Source organism: Tenrec ecaudatus, chromosome 6 (genome assembly GCF_050624435.1).
Source record: "Tenrec ecaudatus isolate mTenEca1 chromosome 6, mTenEca1.hap1, whole genome shotgun sequence".
Classification (NCBI taxonomy): Eukaryota; Metazoa; Chordata; class Mammalia; order Afrosoricida; family Tenrecidae; genus Tenrec; species Tenrec ecaudatus.
In genome coordinates this window covers 7,261,702-7,286,982 of record NC_134535.1, presented here as the reverse complement: position 1 = coordinate 7,286,982, position 25,281 = coordinate 7,261,702, and the positions used below count along the sequence as shown (strand labels likewise).

General features: G+C 58.4%; 1 protein-coding gene across 3 annotated transcripts in view; it reads right to left on the bottom strand.

Moving 5' to 3' along the window:
• Nucleotides 1-25,281, bottom strand: part of PACSIN2 (protein kinase C and casein kinase substrate in neurons 2) — a 93,497-nt gene that overhangs the window by 15,630 nt on the left and 52,586 nt on the right. For all 3 annotated transcript variants that reach the window (XM_075553529.1, XM_075553531.1, XM_075553530.1), the window contains exon 2: nucleotides 9,921-10,059. In XM_075553529.1, the coding sequence (XP_075409644.1) occupies nucleotides 9,921-9,980 (60 nt within the window). In that variant the 5' untranslated portion in view covers nucleotides 9,981-10,059. The remainder of the gene's footprint in view (nucleotides 1-9,920; nucleotides 10,060-25,281) is intronic.

Here is a 25,281-nt window from a genome sequence, read left to right as displayed (position 1 = left end):
GGCCAGAGGCAGGCGGGCACGGCATCCCAGAGTAGGTGACACCTAAGCAGAGGTGGGTGGGTTTTGGATCCGTAACCATTCTCCAACCACAGGCTTCCCGGGCTGGCCGTGTCTGGGTCACTGGGCACACACACAGGCTTCCAGGGGCCTCGTGCTGGACTGGGTCCTTCTGACTCTTAAATGGCAGCAGTGACTAACAGACTGATCTATGAACACACGCACACGCGTAACACACACGTAACAAGATGTGCTGCCAATCCTCCAGGCCCAGGGTGAGAAGCCCACTGAGGGGTGGGCTGTCTCTGGTCGGTGAACCAGGCAGGACTAGGGGAGGGGGTGTGCTGAGTAGGTTCCTTCGGAGCTAGAAAGGAGGTTACACAAGGCAGCAGGGGGTGGGTGGGTGGGGGGGGGGACAGACGGGGCTCAAAGAGAGGCTGAGACACAAGGAGGTCTCTGGAGCCTGGATGCAGGACAGAAAGAACAAACACCTCAGAGAGAGAGAGAGAGAGAGAGAGAGAGAGAGAGAGAGAGAGAGGCTCTCCCTCGAGCTAGCCCACTAAAGCATGGAGCCTGCCACCCTGAGAGGATGCCGTTCTGCCTGTTAGTCACCCACGTGGGGTATCTCTGTGAAGACTGGCCTACCGAGGAGGACCGGCCACTCCCATCTCACAGGTGAGGACATGGAGGCTTGGAGAAGCTCCACAGGGGCTGGGCTGCCACTGACAGCTGCGTCTCCAATGGCTGTGGGCCAGCAAACTAAGGCAACCACCCTGCTGAGCGGGTGGGGGGCCCCAAGGTGGGTTTTGATGACCCTTCCGCCCCCTCCCCATCTCATCATAACGTGGCTCAAACCCACTGCCACCAAGTCAGTCCCGACAAGGTGACCTTGTGCAGGGTTTCTGAGGCTCTGGCTGGTCACAGGCGCTGACAGCCTCATCCTTCTCCCACACAGCAAAGGGTGGGTTTGAACTGCCCACCTTGCACCAGACTGCACTACCTAATCTCCTTACAGGACGGACCAGCTCTCCTGTGAGGGGGGGGGGGTAGGGGAGAACCGGAAAACGTTCACTGCTAATGTGAGGTAAAAATCCACGTGTCCTTCCCTAGGTTTCTGTCCCGCAGCCCTGATCTGGAAGGGCACACGGGCACAGAGCACAGATGGCTGGCAGCTTGTCTTGCAGCGGCCTCAGCCACCCTGTGTCAGACCGACCGAGTCTAGCGCCCCTCTGCCTGCCCGGGCGGGCTCAGGACATCACCTCTGCACTGCTAGCACCGCAAACGCTCTGATTTGCCTGCTTCTGCAAAAGAGAGCCGGACTCTCTGGTGCTGGGGGCAGCTTGCCCAGCTTGGATTTATTTCCCAGCAGGCCAAACAATCTGACGCTGCCTTCCGCCCCGAACCAGTACATTCTGACTCTAACAGCCCTATAGGGCAGAGAAGAACCGCTCCCCAGGGCTGTGACACCATCCAAAGGCCCCAGCTTTCTCCTGGGGAGCAGCGGGTGGATGGGAACCGCCAGCCATGGGGCACACAGCTGAAGGGGTAACTCCCGTGGGCACCAGGCCTCAGCACGACCCCTGGCCGTCAGCCTGGGTGGCCCCTCCAGGGCCAGAAGCCCGTGGTCTGCAGCAGGCCATCTCCCTCCACGGACCCTCCGCCCAGATGGGGTCCCGCTGTTTGCCTTGGCAAGAAAGGCCACTCCACCACCCACCCGACAGCAGCTCTGGGAGCTGCATATTCCCCAAGCTGCCTTCCACCCACAAAGGCCTCCCTGCCGGCCCGGCCACTTCTGCCTCCTGGCAAACCTCGGTCACTGGGTTTCTGAGGCCATCCAACTTCAAGGAGCAGAACAAGCCTCATCGTTCTCCCTAGGAGTGGCTGTTGGTCTCGAACTGCTGACCTTGCTAACCCAGCGCATATAACCCACTACACCCAGCTGGCATGGTCTCAGCCCGCTCACCTCCCTTCACAGAGGGCCCTGCGGTGGCTCTTGAATTCACACAGGTAGAAGGAAGGAACCCACAACACTCGCTGGGCCGGGGGGAGAGGGGGCTGACAACCACAGCCTGAACTCCACCTTGACCTCCAGCCCCTCGGCAGTATGCACCTTGGGACCCAACACCGACAGCTCCCCCAACCCCGGGCGCTCCAGAAGCAGTCCACCCCCCTCCAACGAGTGTTCAAAAGCCCCAGAGAAGGGTTTTAGGGTGTGGCCTGGGGGCATTTAACAAGTCAGGGCAGCTGGTCCCCCTGAGTGGCTGCTGGTCATGTGGAAACGAAGGACAAGCAGCGGGAACTGCTGGCCAACTGCACGGCACCTGTTCCAAGTTTAGGTGTGAGCTCTCGGGCGTCAGATGGGAGGGGTCTCTTTCAGCGGCCATGTCCCAAGGACCTGGGACACGGGCCCTGCGGTGCCCCGTCTGCCCTGCTGGCCCTTGTGCCATGGGAGAGGCCCCATCTGGGCTGACGACAGCCATCAGCTAACCCTTTACATTCGCGTGTCAGGCATGCTCCAGGGACCACCAGTCCTGCAGCAGTCTATCTGCCTGCCTGCCTGTCCCTGTGTCTGAGTGACATGCTGTGGTCGCCACAGCTGCCTGCTAAGACAGGCGTGCCCGGGGGCATGGCCATTGCCACCATGAGGGTGTGTGAGGCTTCCGCCCGCCCCCCCCCCAGCTCCTCTGCACCTGCAGTGCTCACCCCCCACACCCACACCCAGCTCCCTTGGCTTTTTGTGTGTCTCATTACCAGGATGCCCAGGACATACGCAGCCAGAAGGCAAGATGCAAAGGGCAAGGGCCGCTCCCGGGGCCCCAGGCCCCAGAGTCTCTGAGGAACGCGTTTAAACAGGCCTCTGCCTTCAGAGGGTGAGGCAGACAAGGTGTCCCAGGCATGTGTCTGTCTGTCTGTCTCCTTAGGGCGTCATTTGCTTTTGCCTTCGTGTCTTCTAGCAATCAGTTTTATTTGTAAAAAGATGACATGTGTCCATGTACAGAAACACGTTAAAAATAAAGGTTGCGGGCGGCTTAAATAAAAAACAAAACACCCCCCTCCCAAAAAAATACATCTACAGAGAAGTCCCCAGATGGGGGCGGGGGAGGCAGGAACCGAGAAGAAAGGTCCTGAGTGGGTCCCGCAGACAGCCCACACAGTCCTGCTGCTGTATGGGGTGAGAGGTGCATGCGGGTCAAATGATTTTTCAAACGAAGGAACTGGGGCCCCATGAAAGCAGCGGCTTCGGAGGCCACGCAGGGCCCCGCCGATTCCAGGCCGAGGGGTTGGTGAGCTCTGAAGGCTCCCGCGACTGCTCGCTGGGACCCCAACGGGTTCCTCTTCACAGAGCCACGCAGCGGGCTCGGGAGAAGCAGGGGCTTGTTGGGAAGAAGGGGAAGGGTGAGGAAGAGGCCGGAGAGGCCGTGCTGAGGGGCTTTGCCCATCGGTTCCAGAGCCTGCTCGTTCTCGGAGGGCAGCAGGGCTGTCCTGGGAGTTCCCCGGGGAAGCCCACTGACCTCCACATCACCCTACAGCTGCTCTTTGTCCCCCAAACTCAAGAACATTTCGAGGACCGCTCCTTGGGTCTCTTGGAGATGTAAATGGGGAGAACTGGCTTCTCCGGGGACAGGAATGTGGAAGCACCACCTTCCAAAGGCCACGCTGACACACAGCCGCGTCCCGTCTGGACAAGAACTGCCTGTCTGTGGGTCTGTGGCAGTGTCTCGGGGCTGCCCCGGCTTCGGTTGCTGCTGCCCTGCTGCCCGGCTGTCCATCACAGGCTCCTCCTTCTCCGTATGGCTTCGTTTAGGTTCTCGGCTAACGAGGGCTCTTTACTGTCCATCCAGTTGGAGGACATTTGGGTTGTTTCCCATTTGGGGGCCGATTTTAAATAAAGGGGCCACGAACACTTACCGACAGGCGTCTGTGTGACTGCGTGCTCGCTTTCCTCCCACGAGCACCCACCAGTGGGGATGTGGTAAGAAGCGTCCTTTGAGCTCTGTGGGGAACTGCCAGGCTGCCCCCCACTCCCGCCCCCGCCCGGTGGCTGCAGCATTCCCTCTGCACTGCCAAGAGCCCCCGGCACGGCCTGGGCTTACCGCGGGGGCAATTCCACTTTGTCTAAGGGGACACCCTTCATTAGACTGGAGTCCCTGGGGGAGGTGTGGTCAAGCACTGGGCTGCTGGTCTAAAGGTTGTCAGTTCACACCCACCCGGTGACACCTCCCATGCCAGCCGGCAGTCTGGTCCCCAGCAGTCACAGCCTGGGGAGCCGTGTCTGGTCTGAAGGACACTGGACTCCACAGTAACCAGCAGGCGGCTTGATACCTCACTGGCTTCCCTGCTGACTGCTGACACCACCCCAGGCCCAGGGGGAGGAAAGGAGACAGGCTGGAGGCTCAGGTGGCTCTCTCCTCCAGGAGGAGGGGGAAGGCAGGGTGGGGTGGAGCCAGGCTCCAGGCACTGTGGCAGTCACCATGCCCATGCTCCAGAGAGCAGCTCCATCCCCCACCCTCCATGGGCTGGCAAGGGCCCCCATCCACCTAGTCACGGGCACACAGTCGATCTTCTGAAGGACCCGAGCGGCCCTGTCCACCTCCCCACAACGCACTCTGCCTCGGTCCGAATGTCTAACGATGGGGAGGGATTAAGCCTGGGGTATGTCCAAGACAGAAGACAGGGCTCCTTGGGGAGATGGGCAAGGGTCTGAGCAGGTGCAGGCTGAGGGAGAGGAAGCCCCCGGGCTGGTGACTCCTGGAGCATCAGGCCCCCTCACTGCATACACTGGTGGGAAAGCCCTGGTCCCCACACCAGGTGCTGTACACCCTCACTTCTACCTGTGGGTGAGGGCCCAGCAGGGGGGCAGGCACTGGTAAGAGGACGGTGTCTCCTTTCTGTCCCTTCTGCTGTGCATGGGTCCCGACCAACTGGAGGGCCCTCACAAGGAGCATGTCTGAGCGCAGCCCTGGCTCCAGGGGCTTCCAGGGGAAGACGGCCAAGGAGCTCACAAGAGACCAGGGCCTTCGCAGAGCCTTCGCTTAGGGCAGCGGTTCTCAACCTGTGGGTCTCGACCCCTTTCACAGGGGTCGCCTAAGACCATCGGAAAACACATTTCCCATGGTCTTAGGAACTGAGACCGCTCCTCTATCCGTGTCCAGGCGGGTCCGCCCACATGCAGATACGCCCACCTACGAGTACCCGGCGTGAAGACTGTTCCCCATGCTGCACCGTGCTTCAAGACAAAATGCCATTTGTCATTAGAAATAATATAGTTCACAATAGGTAATTACGTATTGTTTTTGTGATGAATCACTACGCTTTAATGATGTTCAATTTGTAACGATGAACACTGAACATACATCCTGCATGTCAGATATTTACATGACGATTCACAACAGTAGCAAAATGACAGTGATGAAGTAGCAAGGAAAATAATGTTAGGGCTGGGGGGTCGCCACCACATGAGGAGCTGTCTGAAAGGGCCATGGCATGAGGAAGGTGGAGAACCACGGGACAGAGCCAGCACCCTGACTTTGGGCTCCTTGCTTCCTAATCTGTGAGAAAACAGCATCTGTTTGAGAAAGCCACGCCCCCCCATCCCCTACCCGTGGTATTTGTTACCGCAGCACTAGCTGGCGGAGACGTCAGCAATGCCAGGACGGTCAGTACCGTGTGTTTCCAGTAGCTTCGACCCAGCAATCCTGCCTGGAGTTAGGAGAGGTCCCACGGGACAGTGGGAGGCTTTCATCATGGTGGGTTCCCTCGGTGGGGAGTGTGGGGGCCAAAGGGGTGGGCACACCTGGCCACAGCCCAAGGAACAGGAGGTGTCACCAGGTCACCAAGCAGGCCACTAGCCAGTGGGCGGCACCCAGCACGGGCGCAGAGCTGGCCAGCATGAGGGCAGGTTGGGGGATGCTGAGATCCCAGGGCCTCCGACCTGCCCGGCTCTGGGTGGCTGGATGAGCCTCCCTGGTGGGCCCCATGCTTGCAGCAACCCCAGGAATGGGCGGCCATGGCCCCTGTACTTGCAGTGGAGCAGGGCAGGACCCGGCCGGTGCAGGGGTAGCGCAGACAGGGACAGATACTGCCTCATTTTCACTGGGCTCCCCTCGGACACTGCTCGGACCCTTGTCCCCTTCTCGGACCCTTGTCCCCTTCTCTGGGGACACACATACTCCTGTCCAGAGCCGACATCACCATGCCGCAGGGGGGCAGAGCCTGGCCTTTCGCACCCACCTGCGCCCGCCCGGGGTTGGGGACTGAAGGTTGTCAGCCAGACATGCCAGCGGCTGTCAGGCAGCAGGTGTCTAAGGAAGGCCAGAGAGATAGAGAAATAGAGATAGAGAGAGAGAAGAGCACACATTCCTGGTCCAAACCCTGCTCAAGACCCCGGAGCCTGAGACCTTCCAGCTTCACCCTCCCGGTCCTCGTGACCCAGAACCAGAGGCCTGGCAGCCCCGGCAGCCTGGGCGGTGTCAAGGGGCCCCAGCCAGGACCATCAGGCTGAGCAACGGGAGGGAAGGCCGCCACTAGGGAGGGGCTCCAGGCTCACAAACTCCGGGCTCCGCCCCCAAGCTTAGCAAAAGAAGCAGTGGCCCCAGGGCCAACCACCAGCTGTGAAGACAAGCAACTCCAGGGAGAGGGGGAAAGAAGCCAGAACCTCCCATCAGAACCAAAACACAAGGGAAGCCACCGAACCTTCCCACGGCTGTCAAGACAGTGACGTCACGCACGGAAGGAGCCACAGAACAAAAAGAAAGAAGCCAGCCTGGAACCTTCCACCAGAACCAAACCCCACAGGAAATCACAGACCCTACCCTTCCACCAGAACGCATGCCCCCCCACCCCAAAAGGAAGAAGCCACTGCATCTTCCACCAGCTGTAAAAACAGAACATGCCGAGGAGAGCCTTCCAGCAGCTGTGCGGCAGGGATACTTCAAGTACATCGGAAAGCCACAGAACCTGCCACCAGCTGCAAAGTCCAAGATGGGTCAAGTGCAGGCAGAGGCCACCGACCCTTCCTGCAGAGACAGAGTCACATCGAGCACCAGCTGCAAAGGCTCAGAGGCAGGTGCATCCACACGCCGCAGCACCTCCCACCAGCCGTAAAGGCAAGCACACGACGTCGGGCGCCTCTAGACGCCACAGTGACCCCACCTTCTGCTGGAAACAAAAGAAGCCACAGCACCTCCCACAAGAGCCACGGAAGGCAGAGGCCCTCCGCTGGCTGTGGTGACAAGCACCCATCGATGCCCCAGCTGTCAGTCAAGGGCCGAGGACGCCCAGCTGCCAGAGACCCAGCAGTCGGGAGGAGGGTGCGTCCAGGAAAGCCTGAGGCCATGGGGCGCCGTGCTCGCTGCGAAGACACCACTGATGCCAGGAAGCCACAGAGACAAAACGAGTGGGCGCATGTATAAAAAGAGGCACAGAACCTCCCTCCACTGCAGAGACCAAGGTGCATCAAGTGCAAACATCTGTACCCACAGAAGCTTCCGCCAGCCATAAAGCCACGACCCCACAAGGACAAGTGACACAACAGAACCTTCCGCCAGCCTAGAGACAAGGCTGTGTCAAGGACACACCAAGGGCACCACAGTATGGCAGAACATGCCAGCAGAAAAGACAGGGATATGTCAGAACACAGAACCTTCCGGCAGCTGCGAAGGCATGGATACAAGGATGACCCTTGAGGGCCTGCCACTAGACACACACGCACATGCACATGCATGTTCTCACCAGGAGGACTGCCACCAGGAACACACACAGACATGCACATACCCACCGGGAACATTGCTACCCGCCATGCATGAGCACACGCACACACCCGCAACACACATGCAGACATACAAGAACATGCACACATGTACACATCAACACTGTCACCAACGCCACCCCCCCCACACACACACACATTCCCCCAGGGTGAGTGCCACCACACATGCACAGACCCCTCAGAAGGACCCCCACCAGCCTCTCCATACATACACAAGTGCGTGCGCACATAGACACACCCACACCAGGAGGACTGCCACCACCAACTCATCTACACACACATGCCCATCAGAACTGCCGCCAAACTCACCACCACATACATGCATACATATGTGCCCCACAGGTGCACTGCCACCAGACACACACACACACACACACACACACACACACCAGGAGGAGCCCCAGCCCCCAACCACACACATGCACAATAACACCCATATAGAACCACCATGAGAGCTGCTATCACACACACACATGCACACACTAGAACTGCCACTAGTACACACACTCACACCTACATGCCTGTACTCACCAGGAGGCCGGCCACCAGACACACTCACACTGACTCCCATCATGTGGCCACTGCTACAGAGACACACCAGCAAACACCCATGCGTGCATGTGCATGCCCACCAGGACTGCTGACACGCAGACCCACCTAGAGCACTGTCACATGCGTGTGCACCCACACCACTACACACTCACACAAGAGGACGGCCACCACATGCAACACAGACACACACAACCAGGAAGACGGCCACCAGCCACACATATACCCACTAGAAAGACTGCCACCATCCTCTTGGCCTCCTGGTGGGCACCTGTTGGGGTGGTGGGGAGAGTCCTCCTGATGGCTACTGTCAGTCTTCCTGGTAGATACGTGTCTACATATGTGCCTGGTGTAAGGCTTTCTCTGTGTGTGTGCACGTGTGCGTGTGTGTTAGCTGGTGCAGTCCTAGTGGGTGTGTGTGCGTGTGGTGTTGTCAGCTGGCGTGGGGACGGGGGTGCCTGGTGTGCGTGTGTGTGTGCCCACAGTGCTTCCAGTGGGTACTTGTGGGTGTGGGTGCACATGGGGGACTGGCGGCAGGGCTGTAAGTGTGAGGTCCCCCAAGACTCGTTCCATGCCCACTCAGCAAGCTGGAGGCCTCTGTGGCCTTGGGTTGCACCTGCCGTGGGTGGCAGGAAGGTGTGCCCTCACGGGTCTCTCTGGAAGTGCATCACCAGGAAGCAATAGACTCAGAACAAAACGAAACGCAGGGGCTTAGGTGGAGAGCAAATGTTTTGAGAATGATGAGGGTAATGAATGTACAAATGTGCTTTACACAATTGATGTCTGTATGGATTGTGATAAGAGTTGTATGAGCCCCAATAAAGCCATTAAAAACAAACAAAAAACCAAAACGAAATGTGGAGGAGTTGAGGTTGATAAAGCACTACCCGTCATGCCGGTGTCGTCCTGAGGCCCACTGCCATGGTCAGCCTCGAAGGGAGGCTACAGCCATGCCCTCACTTCCCATACCCTCCTCGACAACCAAGCCCCAAGGTCAGGGCTCGCCACAGCACCGGCAGAGAGAACCCAGTGCCTGCACCGCAGACCCAGGAGCTTCCCCCCAGCCGCTGCTGGGAGAGGCCAGTCGGGCACCAGGGCAACAACAGCGGGAGAGAAGGCAGCAGGAAAAGGAAGTGAGAGTCAGGCGGAGCTTCTCCCAGGAGCCATCACGGGGAAGGGAGTTTCTCGCAGCCCAGGGCCGGCAGGGAGCCGCCCAGCTGTCAGCCACTGACTGCTCTTCTGCACTGCCCACCACCCTACCACGCGGTGCTGTTTCTTTTCTAAGGCTGCAGCAAGAGAGCTGCCTCTTGGGCCACGCCCGGCTACCCCCGTGTCTCCTGGACATTCAAGCCCACGTTTCGAGACACAGACGGAAGACAGGAACAGCCTGCTCCGCTGGGCCCGTGGGAACCAGCCCCCGCCTCTGTCCGGATCAGAATCCTCAGGCACAGGCGTTCACTGGCTTCATGGGTGCCCAGCACACTGGACGGGGCCAAAAACGCGTGTCCGCGGCCTTCCTGCAGCCGCGGAGAACTGACACGCACCCCCGGCACAGACGTGGCCCGGCCGGGGGCCGCTCTCCACGGGAACAAGCCCAGGCAATTACCTCCCAGAAGCTGTCGCTGGACACTTCAACCCCCACGGAATCGTCGTACGTGACAGACATCTCTCCAGAGGGCGAAGGAGCGCAGGGGAATGCTTAGATCCGGAGGCGGGCTTCCGATGCTCGAAATGTGGAGACAAACCTATAAAGCAAACAAAGCAAAACGGCGTTGTGGTTTCGGAATCCCCCGGGTAAAGCGAGCAAGCTTCTCCATGGTGCGGGCCACTTCCCGTTTCCGGGGTGGCCTCTGGGACAGGGCTGCCCGCAAGTCCGCTGCCGGTAGAAGAAAGTCAGTTGATCCCAATAAACTCTGGGCACTGACAAGGATGTGCGTGTGTGTGTGTCTGACAAGCAGAGGTGAACGAGTACTGACAAGGGTGTGTGTGTGTGTGTGTGTGTGTGTGTGTGTGTGTGTGTCTCACACGCAGAGGTGAACATGGCTTTGCACCACCTTTCCCCAAAAGCTCGAAGAACTTCCCAAAGCGTGGCGTGTGTTCTTGGGCTGAGCACTGTAGTGACACAGGTGTGAGGAGACCCCACACTTCACGGACGACCACCGCACCAGCAGCCGAAGCAGCGGGGAAGGGCTCTGGGGTGAAATGGGTCAAGAGGGCGCAGTCCCACCCATGACACCTAACTGCCATCTCCAGAGCCCCCACCACGTTCCCCTTGTCGGGCACTGTCTGCCGCGCGGGCCCGAGTGATCTCAGTCCCCTGCTGAAGCCCCAAGCCACGACTGCTGTACTCTGACCCCAGCCCGGTCAAAGCGCGTGTGGAAAAAGAACTCTTAGATGTTTACAAAGCTGGACCCATTGACTCTGAGTCAGATTCTCTGTCCCCAAACTCAGGCCAAGCTAAGAGCGGGGATGAGTCTTCCGGATGTGGGAAGGCCTCGATGAACCACACCCAACAAATCATGCAAATGAAGCGACCCATTGCACCAGCTCGGGGCTCTTGGTACAAAGTTGACCACACCGTGCTCTCCGCGTGCCTGTGTTCAGAGCACAAAGCCGCTTTCTTCACTGGGCTGTTCAGGCAGGCAAAGCCTCAGCTCAGCAGTGAGAGGAGGGCCGGCCGGGGCCCGTGACCAGCCCTCGGCTTGCGGCTTTGCTCGAGGTGTCTGCCCACACGTGACCATCTGATAGCACCCGAGTCCCTGTGACAGACACACAGCCCAGGGCAGCAGGAAGGACACGGGGGCTGCCTGGGCTCCAATCCACCACCCACCATTGGTGAGCATCAGAGGACGGCTGGATAAAAGTGTCAGAGACGTGGGACCCAGCTAGGGCCCGGTGAGAATGACACACAGCCCCCAAGCAGGGTGCCAGGCTGCCTTGTCTACAGGGTGCACCCGGGAACCCACCGGCAGGCGAGACCAACACCGAGTCACGGCAAGAGTCCAACAGCATTGCCAATGATGGTGACCCTGAGGCCTTGCCAGTCCCCCAGCCCTGTTTTCCACCGGCTCATCCCCATGCTGCTAAGTGGAACAGGCTGGTGCTCTGGCCTCTGGTCACCCAAGTCACAGATGGGGGTACCCAGGGTCCGCTCCTTACACCAAGATGCGTTCCGTAATGACCTTGCACTTCCATAAAGCAGATGACCGGGGGAACAGGCCCACCTCCCGGCATTCTCTTCTTCTGCAGGACCCCTGGGGGACAGGATTCTGCCCAGAGGGGCTCCTCCGGCGGGTCTTGGAGGTCATGATGGTCACACGGTGCACGGTGGGGGAGGTCCCTGGCTTGCTCTCGTTCCCTATGTTCAGGCACTGTGATCATCCTCCCCGCTCCCGCACCCCCGAGCTTGGCTGCCCATGGAGGACTCAGTATGCCCCCTGGCACCCTTGCGACCACAGCCCATGTCTCACAGCTGCAGGGGTTCTCTGTGCTCGTGGATGGTGTCAGAGTAACCAATAAGCAAGGCTGACCAGTGCTGGCTTGAGAGCCTGCAGTGACGGACCCCATGTCCCCGGCACATCAAGGAGTCTGCTTGTAGGCCTGGCTGGCAGCTGTGTCTGTCTCTCCCCAGCTCCCTGCCCCAAGCTTCTGACGACGCCATCAGAATCGCCATTCTCTCTGACACTCCCCATCAGGGGCTGGGCGCCCAGTGAGCAGGACAAGCAGGCGCTCACCTGTGTCTGGTTACTAATTGGGAGGGAGTCACCTGTGGACTTGGTGACCACGGATTCGTAAGCAAGCACCAGCCAGCATGTGCTTCCCTGGCTTGTTGGCAACCTGGTACAAAGGGTTCGTGAGCCTGGACTGCTTCCTAATAGGCTGGGGGGCGTGGGGGGGGTGTCCAGGCCATGCCCAGGTGCCTCAGACGCAAGGCCTGGTGCTCTGCTTCCTGGAAACCCCATGGAAGCCTCATTCTAGTCTGCTCGTACGGGGGCCGCTGGAGACCCAGGCCGCGGCTCTGCTGTCAGGGGTGACACGGATGCCGCAGGGGAGAACCCGTCCCTTCTCTCTCAGCTCTCCCTGTAGTACCATGAGGTGTTTAACAGTCCCGACACGGCAACTTTAACTGTTTACTGCTCCAAGAAGAATTGATTTCTGCCTGCTGGCTACTGCGCCACTTCGGAATAACTGACCACCTGAGGGGAAGCAAGAAGCTGTGGCTGTCAGGGACAGGGGGCAGGTCCCACGGGCACCAGTCTACTCTAAGCAGAGTGGGTACAGTCAAGGTCCCATAGTCACGTGCTTGTCTGAGCCCCGTGATGGAGCCTTCAAAAACAGAGCAAGGCACAATCGGAGCGGTGGCCTCCAAGGGGGTCTGCTGGGCGGAGAGGTCAGCTCAGGGGGTGTGGTGACTGTGTCTGGAGACTCCAGAGGGGTCGGTCACCTGGCTAGACTTCCTCCACGGGCACAGGGCATCCCGGGGGTTTCTCCTGGGAAAACGCGTAACAGTGTTGGTGGGGAAAGGCGGGAGAGTGGCAGAGGGGCCTCCCCCACCGGGAAGCCTTGCCCCGCCCACCCTACAGCCCCCCTCCGGCCCCTCTGCGCTGCTTTCTGTTCCCTGAACTCCCAAAGAACACAGAAGGAACGCGAGGTGGGTCCGTGGACAATGTCCAAGCCGCCACTGTGCTGGGTGTGCACGGCAGGAGTTGGGGGCAAACAGGGTCAAAGGGATGGAAACACGCCCTCAGAAGGGGCGGGGACTGTGCGGAGAAACGTCCACGCCCACGCTCATCAACATTCACATCCCCACGGCCTGAGAGCAACCCCTTGTGAGTTGGCGAGTACCTTCCTCTGGGTGGTCCACGCACTCCCCCGCCTCCCATGGGAACAGGGGCAGGGGTCAGCCGGTCTCTTCCTCCTGCCACACTGCATTGGCTGCCCGGTCCAGGGCTGACCACAGGCTTGATTCTGGATCTCAGGCACAGCGGGCAGCATCTCGCCACCCACTGTGACGTTGCTATGGGGTTCTCGGGCTATTGCGGCCAAGGCCAGCACACCGCACACCACGGGGGGTGGGGGGACGGGACGGCTCCAGGGTTCCACGTGGCAGGCCAAGGGGGTTTCTGTCTGCTCCCAGGTCTATGAGGTGGGGCTTCAGAGAGTTTTTTTGGGGTATATTCCATTATCTTTTCATTCTGAACGAGCCCCTTGTCTCACAGACGGACTGTCGGTGCCAGACGGGTTTTCTGGTCTCATCACCATTCTCCAGCACGGGCCAGGGAAGCCACCCTACCTGGCTTTCCTTTGAAAGCAAAAACAATGCACTGCCATGGAGCTAGTTCCGACTCACAGCTCCCCGGGCAGGGATGGGGGGACGACTTCTGAGCGTGCAAATCCTTCCCGGAGCAGAGGAGAGCCTCAGCCGTCTCACCTTCTGAGGAGCGCTGGTGGTCTCACCTGCAGACTTTCTGGGTCAGCCCGCCAGGGCCCGGCTGACGCGTTCTGTAAGCCGTCCTATCCACAGGCTCCAGTTCTATAACGGGGAGCATTTATTCGTGTATTTTCCACCTCCTGTGTATTGATTTCAGTAAGTTGTATTTTCATATGGTGTCTGATTTATTGCCCGCCACTCCCCCCCGAATCCAATGACATAAAATGGTTCTCTGATCTCTTCGGGGCCTGCGTCTGTACCTGTGCTGATGGCTCCTTTTCCCAGTCCCTCACTAGTGACTTTTGGGTGCCCTTTCTCTTGCTCGGACACCTTCATCTTCATCGAGAGAGCGTCTCTCCGGGCGGTCTGCGTGTCTTTGTCTCCTTGGTCCCTTTCTTCCCTGGGATTCCTGTCCTGGCTGCTCTTCTTTCTCCCAAGCTCCAGGAGGGAACATTGTGTTCGTTCATTTCCAGGCTGTCTCCTTTTCTAAGGGACTCGTTCAAAGGCAGGAAATGCCTCCTCCTTCCCAAGCTCAGTCATTCTCCGCAACAGTTCCGAGGGGTGTGGACTTTTAGTCCTTGGTGAAAATGTGAAGAGGAAGGTGGGAGAAGTAAGGAAACCCGCTCAAGGTCACACAGCGAGTCCGCAGCGGCCCCAGAGACCAAAGCCCCATCCTGCCTAGTCCCTGAACGCAAGACGCAAGGGCAGGACCCAGCACGGTGCCAGGAGCCTTGGGGCAGAGTGGCTGCGTGCTGGGCTGCTGCCTTCCTTCAAGGTCAGCAGTTTGGAAGCGCCAGCTGCCCTTCGGGACACAGACAAGGCTGTCTGCTTCCATAAAGAGTGACGGTCTCGGAAAACTCACAGGGGCAGTTCTACCCTCTCGTGTAGGGTTGCTGTGAGTTGGCATCAGCTCGATGGCAGGGAGTTTGGTTTGGGATCTTCTTTTTTCAGTGGTGAGGGCATCCTGCTCCTAACAGAGAGGTTGGAGGTTCATATCCTGCATTGGATCCATGGTGGTCTGTTTCCACCAAGCCTTTCGGCCGTGGAAGTGCTAGGGGCCCATTCCCTGAGGCCTGGGGAGTCGCTGTTGAGTCAGAATCGACTGGGGCAGCAAGTCCTATGTATTAAGGTGCCGTGATAGCGTCCATCTGAGTGCTTCTCCCAAGAGCCTGAGGAGCAGGAGAGGAACTGACGGGCAGGTGACATGTGATGTGGGGCTGTGGGTGCCTGAGCTGTGGAAGGACTTCCTCTCGGAACGCAGTCACAGATGGGTCAGGGAGGCCAAGGGCACCTCGTCTGTCCAGGCAACCTACAACCTGTCCGTGCACACAGCAGAGGCTGGGCTCTGGTGTCTGGCTCACACAGGAAACGCCAGCCCCTGCAGCCGCCACCGCCGCCACCACCACCACCACCGCTCCCACCTTAGCTTCCCTTAGCTCCTTCCACACAGCGCAACCACCAGCCCCGATGCCTGGACCCACATGACCTCTGAGCCACACCAGCTCCGACCAGCCTCAGTGTGGTGGGCGGGAACCCAGAAGCACCAGGCGGCCTCATGTCCGACCCCACGTCCGCTTTCGCTGGGAGAGAGGGGAGGGCCTGCCCCTGCCAGCGGCCCATGGGGGGGCCTCGCCTGTTCCCTGCGTCCTCTCTCAGGCCCCAGAGCTGCTCCGGGGCACAGACAGGCACAGCTCTGGGGCTAGCCCATGTCCTTGGAACAAAACTGGGAAACGAACAGTGGGCCCAGAAGGAGGATACGGAACATAGAAACCTGTCAAAAGCCTGCGGAAGAGCTCCTCCGCTCTTTGAAGACTGTAAAACACAAGCAGAAAGAAATCCCCAACTCACTGCCTGCGAGTGAGTCCGTGCTGACTCACAGCGCCCCCGTGGGTTTCCCAGGTGGGAATTGCTGGCGGGAATACACAGCCAAGTTCGGGAGCGGCTCAAAAAAAACTGGCAGCTGCCTGTCTGTGTATGCGTATGGGAGATCTCCTCTGATGGAGGCGCTGATCTGATCAGATCAACTGAGGCTTGAAAAAAAGGTAACTGTAATTTTAAAAACCAATGAAAGTAACAAAGTTCCACATGGACACCTCAGAGAAGAGTGGAAATGCTGCCCAGAGTCCCAGCATCCAAAGTCACGTACACACACACACACACACACACACACATGCGCGCACGTGCCTTGCCCTGCCAGGGGATGTTCCTCAGGAACCTTCTGTACTCCTCACGGTGAATCTGAAGACCAGCTGGTTCCTCTAGCCCAGGGACCGGTAGACTCCTTCAGTGCCTTTGTGTGGAAAATGTTAAGGGATATTATTCAGGAATGGTGACTTCCTGTGTTTGTAAATTAAAATTTATGGCTCTCGAATGAGGTTTAAATTGTGAGGGACAGGACTGGCTCTTCAGTCTCAAAAGTTCGCTGGCCCCTTGCTCCCGAGGATGAGCCCCTTCGCCCGGAGTCTGGAGGAGCCCAGCTCTGGGGTCTGGCTTCCAGCCCGCGGTCGAAGGGACAAGGTGTTCTCGACTAGCACTGAAGTGCTCTTCAGGCCGACACCCCTGCAGCGTGCACTAATTATTAACGGAGCGCTTCTCGGCTGGCAAGGAACGTTCCCGCGGGTCGGGGCGCGGCTTCCGGGCTCCACCTCTGTGAACAGGTGTTTGTCCTCCTGACCCTGGGCCTCCTGCCAGTCACGCCTCCTGCCCGCCTCACCTCCCAGGTGCAAGAGGCTTAGGTGGCAAGAAACTTGGGGAAAGTGAGACAACCTCACTGCCACTGAGCCGGTGCCGATTCACAGCCACTCCACAGGACAGGAGAACTGCCCCCGGTGTGCCCAAAGCTGTAACGGGGAGCAGAAAGCCCCGCCTGTCCCCGAGGGGCGGCTCATGGTTTCGATCTGCTGCCCTTGTGGTTAACAGCCCAACGTGATCAGTGAGCCGCCAGTGCTCCTTGGGGACGGTGCACACGGGCAGACGAAGGTGTCCTAGCTGCCTCCACCCAGGACGGGGGCTGCGTCTGTTTCTCTCGTATGGTTCCTGCTGTCTAGGCGGCACCGTGGATACACGTCAGGCTGCTAGCCACTAGGTCAGCGGTTCAAAACCAACAGCCGCTCCTGGGGAGAAAGACTGGGCTTTCTACTCTCATCAACTATAGTCTTGGAACTCACAGGGGCAGTTCTACACTGTCCCAGAGGGTCATTATGAATCAGAGCCGACTCTGGCCGTGAGTGGGAGAGTGAGTGAGTGAGTGACTGAATGTTTTGAAGGTGTCCCAGGGGTGTCCTACGAGCCAACTGGCCGGCAGTTCAAGCCCTCAGTTCTCCCTCAGCTGCTCAGAGGCAGAAAGATGAGCCCATCTGCTCCCCTCAAGACACACGACCTCAGACAGACAGACAGATACACACACACACACACACACACGGCAGAGTTCTGCTTCTCTCCCGGGACCACCGAGTCAGAATTGACGTGTTGGCAGTCGGCTGGCACACAGTTGGTGGGGGAGCAGTTACGTGGTCACTGCTACCTCAGACCAGGGCCTCTCCTCAGGCCTTCCCTGGTCAGTCCTGGCCAACAAAGTAGAACGGGGCAGACTCGAATGACAGACGAGAGTAAAGTGGCATGCTATCCAGAACTGACAATGACGACCATTACACATGGGGTGAAACTCCATCCCCCTCCTAAAACACCAGGGTGGCACACCCACTGCACACCGGCCAAATCTCTGGACCGATGACCGTGCACTGATCAAAGATGGTGGGCAAGTGCCGCTCTCCACCGTCCTGGCAATGACCCAACCACGTGCTTCAGGCTCCCGGAAGGCCTTGCCGTATGACATTTCCAGGTGTCAGTGGCCTGTAATCTCTCTGTTCTGTCTCACCGGCGTTTTAACAAGGCAGGTCTGTTCCACTTTCCATCATTCAGTCATTCGTTCGTTCGGTCTGGCTTCACCAAGACTTACGTAGTTCAAGGATCTGGCTGAGACACACCCGGCAGCTCCGAGGAAGACCTGGCAGATGCCACAGTCCAGGAAACCCGATAGGGCAGCATTCTGCGGTCACATGGGCTCACTGAGTCAGAACCGGTTGGACAGCGCCCAACAGCAAGGACGTGCACTGCAGGTGACCAGTCTGTAAAGAAACTAAACTACAATGACAAATGCCACGCCCAGCGATTTCTGCTGCGACCATCTAAGAAGACACCTTCCCGGACCTCCTTCCTGCTCACTGGACCCGGCACAGTCCACCCTCGACAGGTGATTTCAGCAGTAACACTGACCCCCGAGTCTCCACCTCTGCCCCTACATAAGGCCCACGGGTTCAGCATCTCAGAGGCTAACGGAAGTGGCCAAGGGCACCCCAGAGGCAAGCTGGAGGTTACCCTGACCCCTCCCGCCTTCCCTCCAGGCCTGATTACAGCAATCAGGTGAACTAAAGGTACAAAGTCCATTAGTCCACCCGCCCTCCACCTTTCAGTGCCCTTAAGTTATCCTGAAAAGGAAAAGCAGACGAGGGCTTCAGAGGAGAGCTTGTTACCACAAGGTGAGGAGTTCAATGGGGTTGCACACGGACCTGCTGACCACCAGGTCATAAGTTCAAGCCCAGCAGTTGCTTGCAGGGAGGACGGGGAGGCATCTAGTCCCATAAAGATGTAAAGTCTTGGAAACTCATAGGGGCAATTCTACTCTGTCCTGTAGGATCTCTACGGGCCGGACATCAACTCTGCAGGGAGAGTAAGGTCTCCTGGGTGAAATGCCACGTCGCCCACCTCTTCTTGCACCAAAGTCACGAGATCAAGTGACGTATCACAGACTTCATTAAGAGGGCTGACGAGCAGGGATGTCCCTCAGAGCACAAAGGGGTGCCTGGCCCGAGCCATGGTGCTTTCAATGACCTCCTATGCACGTGAGAGCTGGATGCTGGATCAGGACGGCTGAAGAACGAGTGCCTGAATGACGGGGCTGGCCAGGAATATCCCAAGCACCATGGGCTGCTGAAAACAGGCGACAGAATACTCCTCAGAGGCACGGCCTTTGTCTCACGCCCTTTGGACATGTTGTCAGGAGTGACCAGTCCCCGGAGAAGGACACCGGGCCTAGTGAAGTGGAGGGGCAGCAAAAAGGCAGCGACCCTGGAACAAGATGGATTGACCCCGTGGCTGCAACGACGGGCTCAAGCCTGACAATTTGTGAGGACGGCGGGGACCGGGCAGCTTCACTGTGCGGCCAAGGGTCAGAACCGACTCGAAGGCACCTGACAACGGAACGCAAGGAAGGTGTCCAGCTGCTGGGCCTGGGAAGGAGTGTGTAAGGCCAAAGGGTGGGCAGACAGCACCCAGCGACACTTAGGGCTTCCATCTTGTCGAGTCGGGGAGGGAATGCCTTTGCGGCCTTAACATGACTCCCACCTCTTCTCAGGGGTGAGGGGGGTGCGGCCCTGAAGGAAGGGGCACATTTATCCCTTGGCTTCCCCGCTGTGCCAGGGGCTCCCCCAAAGCCAGAGGATGGAGCAGGGCCCAAAGCCACCTCGGGCTCTGCCCACTCGCCTGCCCAGGGAAAGCAGCAGGGAGTCTGAGAAGCGCTCAATACCATGCTGGAATTCAGCAGTCCCTGTGGCCTGTTGGGTGAGCACTTGGCTGCTAACCAGAAGGCTGGCGGTTCGAATCTCCAGCCATGGAAGTCTGGAAACCCCATGGGACAGTTCTGCTCTGCCCCCCAGGGGTGGCTGTTGAGTCGGAATGGTTGCTGGTTCTGGGTTTGTTTGTCACAGAGCAGAGGGCGGAATAAGGAGGAGGGACTTGTTGACGCAGAGTGGTCAGGTCCTCTGAGGACCCAGGAAGATGGGTCACGGACACAGGAAGGGCAGCAGAGGCCTCCCTCTGCACGAGCCAAGGCCCCAAAGGAGCGGGACCTGACCCAGCATGCAGCAGGCCCAAGGCCCATGTGCCCGGGTGGGGGCAGAGAACAGCACCCCAAGGACTTCAGGGAGGAAGGAATTGACGTCATTAATAAGTTGCATGTTAACTCAGATCTTTAGATCTGAGCTGCTCGTTTAATCTACCAAACACTCACGCACCGATGAGCTACGCTGTTAAACAGCAGCCCAAACACACCTATCCGCTGCACAATCGTCCTGGGAACGGACTCGCATGCTCTGCATGTGCCTTCGGAGCCCATGCAGGAGCCCACGAAAGAACGCTTTCCCTTCGACCAACCATTTCTTCTGAAACGGGAGCCTTCAGGGAACTCGCCCCACACAGCCAAGCACAGGTGTTGTCGGCGGCGTTCTATTCAGCCGCAGCAAACAAACATACAGCACAGCTCGGTGGCCACAAACTCTTCTTCGACAAGAATACAGGGGGAAGCCTTCAGGACGGGCGCTTCGTGGGAATTCCGAGAGAGGAGACCAATAAGCCAAGCAACAGGAGGAAAACCTTACAGATTGCTTATTTGGGGATTAAAAAAAATTTTTTTAAGCAATCCATGAGCTTCCAAGAAAGAACCACCCGCAAATGGAAAAACAGAGTTGGAAATCGTGAGGCTGGGGGGCACAGAGTCGGGGGTCCGTGCCCACCCACTGCAGACTGCAGGTGGTGTAGGAGGTTAGCAGAGCAGGTCTTCCCAGGAGCCGGCTCCATGGGAGGGCTTGGGCTGGAAGCAGCCAGTCAGCATGAATGTTGAGCCTGAAGAAGGCGACAAAAATCCCGGCTCGCGTGCAGTACTGAAGTTCTCTGGGCCAAAAGGGCGGGATGACACGGGAAGCCTGGAAAACGGAGCGTGTGAGAAATACACAGAGTTAACATACCCGCAGGACACCGGGTCGCAGCATCTGCTCGAGAACAAGGGGCCGAGAGAGCCCCAGCTGCACTGAAGCCGCTGGTGGGAAAACAGAGCTCCAGAAATGGGCAGAATCCAATTGAGAAGTCTCAACAAACGGATGCAAAGCTGGGTGCGCCCAGGCCAAGGCGTTTGGAAGACAGCAGCTGCCTGGCCAGCCGACTGGAAGAGCCATATTTGTGCCCATTCAAAGAAAGGTGGGCCAACAGGATGCGGAGGGTGGGGAGCAGTGCTACTGATAACCAAGGGAAATGCTGCTGAAGTCCCAACCCGGTAGAACAGTACGTGTACGGGGAACCTGATGAGATCTTCCAGCCAGATTCCGAGGAGGACGTAGAACAAGGGGCGTCGCTGCTGAGGTCAGATGCACCTTGGCTGGAAGCAGAGAATACGGGAAAGATGTTGACCTGTGTTTTATCGACTGGGCAAAGGCATTCGACTACATGGAGCGTAACAAATTATGGCTAGCATTGAGAGGACTGGGAATATTCCAGAACGCTGAACCGCGCTCATGCAGGACCAAGAGCCAAGTGTTACAGTGGAATGTGCAAAGACCTGGGGTTCGAAACCTTAAGGGAAGAACGCACCCGGCTTGTCTCAAGACCAAGGAGCAGGTAAGCAGTTGCTGAAACAGAACAAGGTGATGCTGAAAGGTTTGAATTCAGGAGAGGTGTGCATCCACCCGGGAGGGATGAATCCTGTCACCACACTTAGCCTCGTGCTGAGCAAGTCATCTGAGAAGCATCGGGTTGGAAGAAGGCTCATTAAGAGCCTGATATGCCGATGACACAACCTGACTTAACTCGAAGCACTTACTGGTGAAGAGCCAACCCCACCCTTCAGTACAGAAGACATCTGAGCATGCAACGCCTCACTGTAGGACCAATAGGCCTCCGCGTTGGAAATGGATAAAAGAGGGATGCTGTCCAGGATTTCATTTTACCAGGATCCCAAATCGGTGCCCCTGCAAGCAGCAGCCCCAAACAACCAGATGATGCCCTGCTCCGGGCAAAGCTGTTGCAAGAGACCTCTTTGAAGTGGACAAAAATCCCACTTTGAGGACTAAGGCGCCCCAGATGTGGGCCGTGTATTTTCAATGGATCCACATGTCCCCAGAAGGTTGACCATCAAGAAAGAGGGCCGAAGAAGCCATGCCTTTGACCGATGGTGGCTAGGGAAGGACACAGCACATGCTACGGACCGCCAGGAGGAGGAGCAGATCAGCCTTGGAAGAAGTGTGGTCGAAATAGTCCTTGGAACCGAGGATGGTGAGACTCGGTTTTGCATCCCTCAGACATGGTGTCAGGAGGGCCCAGTCCCTGGAGAACGACCTCAGGTTTGGCCAGGAGCAGGGTCTGTGGACTGAGGATGGTCACAGTGGCTGGGACACAGCGATGATGGTGCGGCGATTCAGGGCCAGGTGGCACTTCTGCTGCACGCGGGCTGATGTGGAGTCAGCCTGATGGCACCTACACACCATGACAACGGCAGTACAAGAGAGAACCACCCGGCATGAGGAGAAACCACGTGCCGGTGTGTGTGACCACACAGACCTGACGGCTTCAGAAGCTCGTGCTCGGCCGGACGAGGACTGTGGGATCCCACTTACACGAAACCTCTTCAGGGGCAGTGGAACAGTGTGACCCCAGCCTGGGCCTGGGTACAATAGGGAGCTATTGCTTCGTGGGCACTGGGGTGATGGAGCATTCCAGAGATAGGAAGTGGGAGTGGCTGCACAACACTGTGGATGCTCTGTCCCTGGACTGGGCATGGAAACTAGCGACAACGGCCCTTTTGATTGATTTCTCTCTCTCTCTCTCTCTCTCTCTCTCTCTCTCTCTCTCTCTCTCTCTCTCTCTCTCTCTCCCCCCTTCCACTCCCTGGACTGGTCTTCCCCAAGATAGCTATCTACCACCACCCACCATTGCCAGCTGGGGTCCAGCCACACCAAGATTTCCTGACTCGCTTCCCCCCCCCCCGCCCCCACCACCACACACACCTCTCTCCTTTCCCCGGGCATTTGCCACTTGCTGACCCAGCCACCACTTACTCAGTGGTTCTCCTCCTGGCTCCCCCAGTCCCCACCCCCGGGTAGGCCGTTGGGACCCCGAGAGTGGTGAGCCACTGGCTCAGGAAGAACTGAGGCCAAGGGGCTTGCAGTGAACAGTCAGACAGGCTGTCACCGACAGCACAGCCAGACAGCTGCCCCACTCGCTGCTGCCACCAGGCCAGCCCCACTCACACACGCGGCCCTGCGGTGCCTGGTTGGAGTTGCCTAGCGGTTAGCATGCTGCCCCTGCTTATATTAAAAGCCACAACCAGGGGTCGCCACCAGGCTGGGGGATGGGTTGCTCAGCCGTCTGCCCACCAGCAGTCCCCAAAGACCGTCTCCTGTGGGGCAGCATCCAGGCTCAGCCCCTGTGACAGGTAGGTTTGTTATGCCAGCCTGGCCAATAGGAACATGTGGGATTAATTAGGTCGCAGTTTGACTGGAGGGCAGAGAGATAAATGGCTCTGTAAGGCCCGCCCCACTCTCTCTGGCTCTCTGGTGATTGGAGCGGGGCTGGGGTGTGTGTGCTGCTGCCGTAGCTAGTTCTCGGCCTCAACCTGTGAGCTACACTACCTGTGGGTCAGGCCAACCCATGGATCATGTCGCTAGAGCCCGAGGCTCCTTGGAGACCTGTTTTGCTACATTGCCGGTGCGTACTTCGCTTGAGCTTGAGGCTGATGGGCACGGCATTGCTTGTGCTTGATATCCCATCCTGCCTGCTTCACCAAACTCCTGAGCTACTGACTATTGGTGACCACCCTGCTGCTTGCTGCCTATGGACAGACTCTGCTGTCTGCTTCCTTGACCTTGGACAAGCCCACGTGAGTTGAAGGGCTTCCTGTATGTTAACTGCTGCACGGAAGTGACCCCTCTGTACTGCCGTGTGGGCTAATTGGCTGTTATGGTCCTTCTCGCTGTGTAAACTTATATATGCACAGAAAACCGCTGGTGTGCTGGTTTCCCTTCTCTGGAGAACCCTGCCTAATACAACCCCTACCTGGGCCAGGGTGGGCCCACGTGTCCACCCAGCCCTGGGCCCTTGTCACTGCCACGGATCTCCCAGTAGGCAGGCCAAGTCTTCACCCACCACCCCAAACACACCCCAAGGGAACTAACGAGGGGACACGGACCGTAACCTGGGGTGATGCAGAAGCCACTCTTCCAGGGGCTTTTGGGGTCAGCATTCAGATCTGTTCCAAATGTTCCGTGCGGCAGCAGACCACACTGCCTGCCACCGACTAGCCTGGGCAGGGAGGGCCGAATGAGGAGTGATCCCAGTCCAACAGCGGGGGCACTTGCTCAGTCTCTAGGCCTCCTCTGGGAAATGCAAATGACCTATTGTGACCTGCTGCTGCCGTCGGAGCCCAGTGCACAGAGTGCACAGTGCTTGGCACACAGGGGCACCCTGATGGCCAGGAAGGGCGCTGAGGAACCTGGAACAGGAAGCAGCCAAGACAGGCTAATGGCGGGGGCTGGACTGGACAGTGCCAATAGGGGCAGCCGGGACCCAGAGGGTTGATTGAGTGCCAATCCCCAAACGGGAACAGGACGGCAGGAGGGGGAAATGGTACCTCATTGCTACACAAAATCCCCCCCCCCCCCGTGCGGTTTGAGCTTCGTGGGTTGCCCATCCTGTCATCTCCTCGCCGTTGGCTACGCTGAGCCTGTCCCGGTCCGGTCGATCACTACGTGTGAATGAAGTGACAGGGCGGGAGCAGGCTGTTAACGTCACTGTCACCTGCAGACAGAGCAGGTGGATACACACTTCGCCTCTCTTCCAAAAGAACCTCCCATCACAGGAGCTGTGGTTGTCGGGTGCCACCAGTCGGCTCCGCCCATGGAGACCCCATGCACAACGACCCCGTGCAGCCCTGTGCCGTCCGCACAGTGGGGAGGCACTGATGCAGCCACCGTGTCCATCTGTCTCCTAGAGGGCCTTCCTCTGTCACCACCCTTCCACTGTAACCAAACCTGGTGTCTTTCTCCAGGGACCGGTTCCTGCTGACAACACGCATGACCCAAGCATGTGAGACCAAGGGTGGCCATCCTGCCTCTATGGTGCACTCTGGCCGTGCTTCTCCCGAGGGAGAGTGGTGTGTCCTTTCAGCAGTCCAAGAAGCAGGACTTGGCTCCCCACTTGGGAGGAGGAAGCTGCTGACAACCAGTGATGGTCTTAACGACACCCCGGTCTTCAAAGCCCATGGGAAGACGAATGTTTCAGTTTCCCAGAGAGCCCCACACAAGAGGACGGGGAGAACGCACCCCCACCCCGACCCCGACCCCATGGCCTCCTCGGGCAGTCCTGCAAAGTCCCGCACTCGACTTAATGAGTTGGCTGATAACCGCAGGGTCAGCAGTTCAAAACCACCAGCCGGTCTACGGGAGAGAGATGGTTCTCTGTACTCCCATCAAGAGTCACCATCCCGGAAACCCACAGGGGCAGTTCTGCCCTGCCCTACAGGGTCGCTGAGCCGGCATTGACTCGAAGGCAGTGAGTCTGGTCTGGGGTTCCTCCTATCTGCCTGCAAGTCCCCATCCCCGTTTGCACCCTACTGGCCCCGCCCTCTCCTGCCTTCCTCCCAGCACACCCCTCACTGCCAACTGCTGGACCCACTGTGCTCCAGCCCCAGGGGCCTGTCTGGTTTCCCTAGCTC